Source organism: Chlorocebus sabaeus, chromosome 16, assembly GCF_047675955.1.
Source record: "Chlorocebus sabaeus isolate Y175 chromosome 16, mChlSab1.0.hap1, whole genome shotgun sequence".
NCBI classification, from domain to species: Eukaryota; Metazoa; Chordata; class Mammalia; order Primates; family Cercopithecidae; genus Chlorocebus; species Chlorocebus sabaeus.
Window position 1 is genome coordinate 70,059,310 of NC_132919.1, and position 8,938 is coordinate 70,068,247.

The 8,938-nt window shown below is 50.6% G+C and overlaps 1 protein-coding gene across 1 annotated transcript; it reads right to left on the minus strand.

Annotated features, from left to right (window-relative positions):
* Window positions 1–1,223: 1,223 nt before the first annotated feature.
* EIF1 (eukaryotic translation initiation factor 1) lies at window positions 1,224–3,347 on the minus strand. Its single transcript, XM_008012710.3, has 4 exons — window positions 3,152–3,347; window positions 2,280–2,443; window positions 2,028–2,129; window positions 1,224–1,441 (listed from the first exon to the last, which is right to left on the minus strand). The coding sequence occupies exons 1-4, from the start codon at window positions 3,180–3,182 to the stop codon at window positions 1,397–1,399; spliced, it is 342 nt and encodes a 113-aa protein (XP_008010901.2). The 5' UTR covers window positions 3,183–3,347; the 3' UTR covers window positions 1,224–1,396.
* Between the last annotated feature and the right edge of the window lie 5,591 nt (window positions 3,348–8,938).

Sequence of the window (8,938 nt, forward strand, 5' to 3'; positions counted from 1 at the left end):
CACACTGCACCTCTAAACCAAGGCTGTTACTACTGAGGGGGCTCCTAGATTTCCAAGCAACCCACTCTCTAGGACACTGATTAACAAGACAGCATGACTCTGGCTGCTTGCAAAAACAGTTGACTGGCTGGGCGTGGTGGCTCATGCCTGTAATCCCAGCACTTTGGGAGGCCAAGGGAGGCAGATCACTTGAGGCCAGGTGTCTGAGTCCAGCCTGGCCACCATGGCTAAACTGTCTCTACTAAAAATACAAAAATTAGCTGGGCATGCTGCCTGTAATCCCAGCTATTACGGAGGCTGAGGCACGAGAATTCCTTGAACCTGAGAGGCGGAAGTTGTAGTGAGCTGAGATTGTGCCACTGCACTCTAACCTGGGCAACAAGGGCAAACCTCCGTCTCAAAAAACAAACGAACAAAAATACAGTTGACCACAGAGGGACAAGCTCATCAAGTTTTTCTTGGCCAAGTTCAGGCCCCTGTTGAGAAGCTGTGGGTGTGGACCAATCCTCCACTGGCCATTTCTATGGCTCCTTTATATGCACAAGATCGATTATATGTAAATAATCTGCAAGTCAGGTATTTCTGAAAACAAGTTTTATTTAAATAAGGGTTTAAATACATTACACATAACATTAAAACTGAAGGGGGAAAAAAACCAAAAACCAGTTTGTTACTTCACATGGCATTGGGCAGCTGCTGCTACTAAGTTGCAAGCTCTACAGCTAGCTACATGACTGATGGATCAGTTTGAGATTTGTTCCCTTGTCAAAAGTTTAACTCTGGTAGAAGGTTGGCCTCACATTCTGATGTTTGGACATCCCTTAGCTAGGATATGTCTGGTCAAACAGACCTTTGTGGCAAGCCAGATGTCCTATCACCTTGCTAGCGATAAGAGGGCCTCTCTGAGCTCTGTCCACCTGGTCAGGTTGGAGACACCAGGGGATCTACCACCAAAAGCTCCCTTCCAGTAGTACAGCTGGTGCTGCTGCCTTACCCCATCCTCTCCTCTCAGATTCACCGAGGACTGTTCAGGTGGTAACATTCTGTTAGGGCAAGGAACTCTGCAGAGGGAGAGCCGAGGAGGTTCCGGCCATAGTTGTTTGTGATCTTAGGGCTCTGGGCTTGGCTGAAACATGCCGGTATTGCTTGGTTTCAGGCTTGACACTGCCAGGCGCCTACTGCTTGACCTCTGTTTAAATGAGGGACTTCAAGACTAGACAGCATGGCTCTTTTCAGTTTATTGCATGAAGGAGTTACACTAGTCCAAGTTAAAAGCGGACCCCAAATGGTTACATTATACAAGCTGTGAGGTTTTTAAACTTGTGACAAGGGACAGAAGGGAAATTCTACTCATTGCAAGGAAATCCTCACTTAAGCTTCAGTGAGCCACAAGCACTTAAAACCCATGAACCTTCAGCTGATCGTCCTTAGCCAGTCCAATCTGAAAAGACAAAAGGGCAAAGTTTTAAACGGGGGACAGGGAGAGTTAAAGCCTCCATTTCTAATGTCATCAACCCTGTCTCCCTGCTACTACACTGCCCAAGAGCCAGGGGTGCACAGTGGTTCAACGGACCGTCCTCAGTTAAGAGCTACCTTTTTTGAACACTCAGTGCCTTCCAAGATTCTGAATTAGTGGGAGAATGAGACTCATCAGGTATCTGAAACCTCTTCAATTGTATCAAGAGCCGATAATGTAACAGTATTTTAGTATTAATACTCAAGAAATTCATTTTTAAAAACTCATGTCCTTACAAATACAGGAACAACCCAGCATTTGGCTTATTTTACAATGCATCTATGTGCTATTCAAATTTGCATCTGTAAAGCAGATCCACAGAAACAGTTAACCAAAGGTAGACAAGTCCCTTCTGCTTTTTTCTATAAAACAGAAGTCAACGTAATTTAAAATCCAACTGAGGTTTTGCTCAGCCTTACAAAGCCAACTTTTATGTCCCCAGCAGAAGCTAATACACAGGATCTGAGATCTGCCAGCAGAGGGGCACAAATCAAGAAGTGACTGAACTCACCTCTACGAGGAACTGGCATATGTTCTTGCGTTGGTCACCCTGTAGCTGAATTACTTCTCCATATTCTGGATGCTCAATTACAGTACCATTGCAGGCAAACTTCTGCAAGCACAAAGGAAACAAACCAAATTAGGCCTAGCAAGAGCATGAACGCATTTGTCACCCCTTCTGCTAACAATAAATACAACACAGCTAGCACCCCCTTGCAGACAAATTGATTAGGACTTTCCCGCAATCTCACTAAAGACCTACCTTCTTAAACGCCTTCACTAGTTTCTTTTTATCGTAATCATCAGCGATCCCTTGGACAGTAGTAAGGGTCTTCCTGCCGTTTCTCTGTTGAATTCTTATATGGATATAATCCTCAGTGCCAGCAGGAAGCAGGTCATCACCCTTACTTGCATCAGCAAAGGGGTCTGAAAATAAAGGTTAAGCTCGTTCAGAGCTGTCAAAGATCAGATACCACTGCCATGTCCCCGGCTCCCAGGTGTTTTGCGCGTGCAGAAAACAACACTGAAATCGTCAGGACTTGGGCCAGGCCGTATGTGTCCTTTGCTGGCTCTCCCCGAGCACGCCAGTCCGGGACGCCCGGCTTCCCCAGACTCGGAGAACGCCCGGGCCTCCTGCCCTCCCTGGGAAGCCGATCACGTGTCGGGGGAGTCCGAGCTGGCAGGCGGTGCCCCACCCGGCTGATGCAACCCGCCGGAACCCGAGCTCCCGAGGCGGGGCTAAGCCTACCACCCCCATTGGTGCGCAAGCCTGCCACTTAGGGCTGGCACCGCCTTTCCCTCCGACTCCGTGACAACGGGTGGTGACGTAACGGACGTGACGCAAGGGTGACGGGAGGGGCGGGTGTGGCCCGAGGAGGTCCGGGAGCCATTAGTAAATGCGCCACCGAGACGCCGAGCCCGCCCAAGGGCTGACCTCCCGCCTGCTCCTTCCGGTCGCGCTCAGGGTCCGACCCCGGGGCCCAGGACTTGATCCCGCTGCCCTGCGACCCTGGACAAGTTTCCCCTGCCAGAGCTTACGAAGGCCCGGAGCGCTTGGCAGCTTCCCGAAACACGTCTCCGGGCCCGGAAGGCCCCGCTGCCCCACCCGAGCCCGCGACCTTTCCCATAGCTTACCGAAAGAGTGGAGGTTCTGGATAGCGGACATACGATACGATTCCTTTTCCTCGGTGGAAACGGCCTGCGGAAGGCGGCGGCGGCGGCGGCGGGAGAAGGCGGGCAGGGGGGACGGAACGTCGGGAAGCGAGGGGGCTCGAGGGGGAGGCTGCTGAGTCCTCGGCGGCGGCTCAGTGACTGGGACAGAGGGGCGGTGCCTGTGTTCACTTATATAGCCGCGCCTGTGACGCCAGCGTGCTGCCCTCACGTCCCAACCCCACCCACGGCGTCGTGCCCCAAGCACCCAGGCGGCGCAACTTCCAATTGGTTTGGGGGCGGGGACATAGGATGGCGCTTGCGCAGAAAGTCTGCGGTAGGAGGGCGTCCTCTTGACTCTAGGAGAGCTGGGAGGGGGAGGGAAAGCTTGGTCTGGCTCGGCGCCTGCGCAGTGCGGTTGGACGGTGTCCGCAAGCCGAGAAAACCGGCCGAGGTTTCGAGCTCGCCTACGCACTGTGTCGTTTGGTACGTTCCACCTTCTTGACCCTGTTGCATCCCTGCCTGCTCGAAAAGGGGTGTTTCATAGGGTAGATGAACACTCCTTAGAGAGGACGTAGATGCTGAGCCTCCCAAACACGACAAATCCCCGTTTTGTCAAACCCACCTACCTACCCACCCTACTACCCACTGAGTCACAGCGGGATTTAGGGCGGCAGTTTGATTAATCAGCATACAATAATATAATCAAAACGGTAACCGCATAATTTAGATTGCCATTTAGATTTATTCTAAAGTGGGTTAATCTGATCTAACATTTTCATTTAGATTAGATTAATCCATCCAAGGAAAAAGTGTGCCCAGCTCATTGGCATGAGTTCAAGGGATAGTAACTGGTTCTGGGCCCTCCCTGAGAATAATTCTGGCACCAGGGGGCGTCCTTCATGTCGCACAGCTTATGTGGAGTAGAGCCTTCCCAGAGTTTAGATGAAATATTTCCTTCAGGCCGGGCTCGGTGGCTCAAGCCTGTAATCCCAGCACTTTGGGAGGCCGAGACGGGCGGATCACGAGGTCAAGAGATCGAGACCATCCTGGATAATACGGTGAAACCCCGTCTCTACTAAAAAATACAAAAAAAACCTAGCCGGGCAAGGTGGCGGGCGCCTGTAGTCCCAGCTACTTGGGAGGCTGAGGCTGGAGAATGGCGTAAGCCCGGGAGGCGGAGCTTGCAGTGAGCTGAGATCCGGCCACCGCACTCCAGCCTGGGCTACAGAGCGAGACTCCGTCTCAAAAAAAAAAAAAAAAAAAAAAAAAGAAATATTTCCTTCAAAACAGTCACCCTTGCTTGCTCTCAGTTTATTTATTTCAACACTCTCAGTTGCAGGGATAAGTAGAGTGGTGAAAAGAGACCAGGGGTTTTAGACTCAAAGGCCTCCGGGGCCAGGCAGGTAAGTAGGATCAAGGAGCGCAAACAGCCAAGTGTGATGTAATGGGGTGGACTGGGGGCTGGAGTAAGAACTATGGGCTGCAGTAGCCGCTCACCTCCCGCCCGTTGTGCTAGATCTTTTTCAAGAGTGCCAGGAAATGTAGGTGTTTACATAAAATCTCTTGATTTTTAAATACTGCCAATAAATTGATTTTTTTTTTTTTTTTTTGAGACAGAGTCTCACTTTGTCACTGAGGCTGGAGTGCAGTGGCACTGTGTCGGCTCACTGCAACCTCCGTCTCCTGGGTTCAAGCAATTCTCCTGCCTCAGCCTCCCGGGTAGCTGGGATTACAGGCATCCACCACCACCCCTGGCTAGTTTTTTAAAACATTTTTAGTAGAGACGAGGTTTCACCATGGTGGCTGGCTTTTTTTTTTTTTGTGAGACTGAGTCTAGCTCTGCCACCCAGGCTGGAATGCAATGGCACGATCTCGGCTCACTGCAACCTCTGCCTCCCAGGTTCAAACGATTCTCCTGCCTCAGCCTCCTGAGTAGCTGGGATTACAGGCACACACCACCACACCCAGATAATTTTTGTATTTTTAGTAGAGATGAGGTTTTACTGTTTTGGCCAGGCTGGTCTCGAACTCCTGACCTCGTGATCCGCATGCCTTGGTCTCCCAAAGTGCTGGGATTACAAGCGTGAGCCACTATTCCCAACATGGCTGGTCTTGAACTCCTGACCTCAGGTGATCCACTTGCCTCGGCCTCCCAAAGTGCTGGGATTACAGGAATGAATTGAAGTTTTGATAAAACGCTGTGCAAGCCAGAGAAAAATATGCATGCCCATGGACTGCTGGTTTATGTCCCCGACAGTCAGGGTCACTGCCCTTGTGGAGTTGAAGGCCAGTGGGAGAGAGAGCCACTAAACAAATAATAAGATAATGAGGCTGGGTGCTATGGCTTAGGCCTGTAATCCCAGCACTTTGAGAGGCTGAGGTGGGCGGATCACCTGAGGTCAGGAGCTCAAGAACAGCCTGGCCAATATGGTGAAACCCTGTCTCTACTAAAAATACAAAAATTAGCTGAGTGTGGTGGCGCATGCCCGTAGTCCCAGCTACTCAGAAGGCTGAGGCATGATAATTGTTTGAACCCGGGAAGAGGAGGCTGCAGTGAGCCGAGATGGCGCCATTGCATTCCAGCCTGGGCGACAGAGCAAGACTCTGTCTCAAAAAAAAAGACAATGACAGATTGTGAGAGGTGCCAAAAAGGAGATAAACAGGGTGATGTGACAGGGCCAGCCTCCTTCAGATGGGGTGGTCAGAGAAGGCCTCTGGGGAGGCAGCATTCCAGCTGACGGAGGGTAGGAAGGAGTCCATTGTGGGACAGGGCACGTGCCTGCCAGAGGAAAAACTCTGTAGGAGGAGATGCTAGGTGTACCTGATATATATGTGTGTGTGTGTGTGTGTGTGTGTGTGTGTGTATATTTGTGTGTATATATGTATTTGTGTGTATATATATATTTGAGAGTGTGTGTGTATATATATATATTTGCGTATTTGCGTGTGTGTGTGTGTGTGTGTGTATATAGACAAAGTCTCACTCTGTCACCCAGACTGGCTGGAATGCAGTGGCATGATCATGGCTTACTGCAGCCTCAACCTACGGAGCTTAAGCGATCCCCCTGCCTTGGCCTCCCAAAGTGCTGGGATTACAGGCAGGAGCCCATGTGCCTGGCCTGATACTTTGTTTTGATTCTATATTTACTAAGTAAACTTGATTAATAGTTTGGTCTCCTTGACATCAGGAGGGAGGAACCATGGCTAGGTCATGGGCATCCCAGTCTCATGGTCATACCCGTTTGAGAAGCTAAGGACCCAGCCTGCCAACTTGGGAACCTTTATACTGACAGACTTGGTTCTGCTGGAAAGGGTTTGGGGAGAGAGTTTGAATGAATGAATTGGAACTGTCCTTCCCAGTGTGCACGCAATATTTTGTCATACTGAAATATTTTTTGAGACAGAATCTCGCTTTGTTGTCCAGGCTGTAGTGAAGTGGTGCAATCTCAGCTCACTGCAACCTTCGCCTCCTGAGTTCAAGCTATGCTTCTGCCTCAGCCTCCCGAGTACCTGAGATTGCAGGCAGGTGCCACCATGCCTGGCTAATTTTTGTATTTTTGGTAGAGATGGGTTTTACCACGTTGCCCAGGCTGGTCTTGAACTCCTGACCTCAAGTGATCTGCCCGCCTCGGCCTCCCAAAGTGTTGGGATTACAGGCGTGAGCCACCACACCCAGCCACAACTCAGTTCTTTTTTTTTTTTTTTCCCGAGACAGGGTCTGGCTTTGTCACTTAGGCTGGAGTGCAGTGGTGCCATTATAGCTTACTGCAGACTTGAACTCCTAGGCTCAAGTGATCTTCTGCCTCAGCCTCCTGAGTACCTGGGACTACAGCATGCGCCACTATGGCCAGCTAATTTTTAAAATTGTTGGTAGAGTTGAGGTCTCACTATGTTGCCCAGGCTGGTCTTGAACTCCTAGACTCAAGTAATCCTTTACCTCGGCCTCCCAAAGTGCTGGGATGAGCCACCACATCAGGCCTGAGACTCAGTTCTTGACTTGCCACCAGCTTTGTGGGTGACCTGGTTTACCTCTTGGCTTCAGTCGTATGTCCTGTAAAAGGAGCCCTGGGTGATCTCTTCCTGGGTCTAAAGTCTGAAGCGCTGTTCTCCCAAGTTGGGAGCATTTCCAGAAGGGTCTTCCAAAGTCCACCTTCCAGTGTGGGAGTTTACCCCAGCCCCAGGAGCCTGAGGAGTAATCATGGAGGCAGGAGTAATTAGTTTGAAAGTGACATGTGTGCCTGCTGTTAATGCTGGCTTCTTTATTACTGTGCTCTGAGGTGCTGTCACCTGGGCAGCCAAGGGCAGGGTACAAAGCACAGGCTCTGGAGTGTCTGTATCTGAATATCTTCTCCATCTTGTTGCCCAGGCAATTTGGCCCCTCTCAGCCTGCATTTTCTCCTCTGTACGACAGAGACAGTAATGCCCTTCTCATAGGCTGTTAAGGGGATTTAAAGAGGAGACTATGTACAGCTGGATAAAAATGTACAGTTATGAAACCACTAAACAGATTATGCCAGTTTCCCAGAGGAGAAGGGAGAGAGAGAGCCTCCGAGAGCAGTGGGGGACAGGAGGGAGCCCCTTTGAATGAGGATGAGATGGAGGTGGGCACCTCTCCATGATGATCTCCTTGGGATGTGACAAGGGCATGGCTGTGTGGGACACCTTGGGACCCTTGACCTCAATAAGATTCTCCAAGGCCGCCAGCGTGGCACAGAAGCAGCAGAATCTCCCTCCAGGAAGGGATTGCATCCTCTGAGAAAATAGACATCTCCATGGTAACCAAGGCAGATAGATGATCTGGTCCAGGGGCTCCTTGTAGCTCTGGTGCTCTAGAAAACCCCGTGAGTGAGAGAATCCTGGGGAGGGCTGGAGCCCCTGTCATATCCAAGGCTGGATTTCTGAGCAGCCCAGTGGGATGTTAATTGGCAAGGATCTCACTTGATTTAAAGAAAGTCCAATTAATGCCATATTTCTTGCATTCCTTATTTGGGACCTACCACCCACGTACATAAGTGACTAGAATAGTTCCCCCTCCCCTGCTCCCATGCACATAGACGGTTCCAGTGAATGAAGGCTGCTATTCTTTCCACTTGGAGAAGGAGGGAGACCCGTGCCTGCTGCAGCTTGATCTGCAGCCTGCACAGGGTAATGATGAGATGTGCAGGTCAGGCATCAGCCGGGGTTCTGCTGGCAATACATCACTTCTTCATTTATTTTTATTTATTTATTTTTTTTTTGAGACGGAGTCTCGCTCTGTCACCCAGGCTGGAGTGCAGTGGCGCAATCTCGGCTCACTGCAAGCTCCGCCTCCCAGGTTCACGCCATTCTCCTACCTCAGCCTCCCGAGTAGCTGGGACTACAGGCGCCCGCCACTGCGCCCGGCTAATTTTTTTCTATTTTTTAGTAGAGACGGGGTTTCACCATGGTCTCGATCTCCTGACCTTGTGATCCGCCCGCCTCGGCCTCCCAAAGTGCTGGGATTACAGGCGTGAGCCACCGCGCCCGGCCAATACATCACTTCTTCAAACCTGCCTAGGGTAGATGCTGGGAAGGGACGTGGGGGAACCTTTTTTTTTTTTTTTTTTTTTGAGATATTGTCTCACTCTGTCTCCCAGGCTGGAGTACAGTGGCATGATCTTGGCTCACTGCAACCTCTGCCTCCCGGGTTCAAGCGATTCTCCTGCTTCAGCCTCCTGAGTAGCTGGCATTACAGGTGCCCACCACCACGCCTGGCAAATTTTTGTATTTTTAGTAGAGACGGGGGTTCAC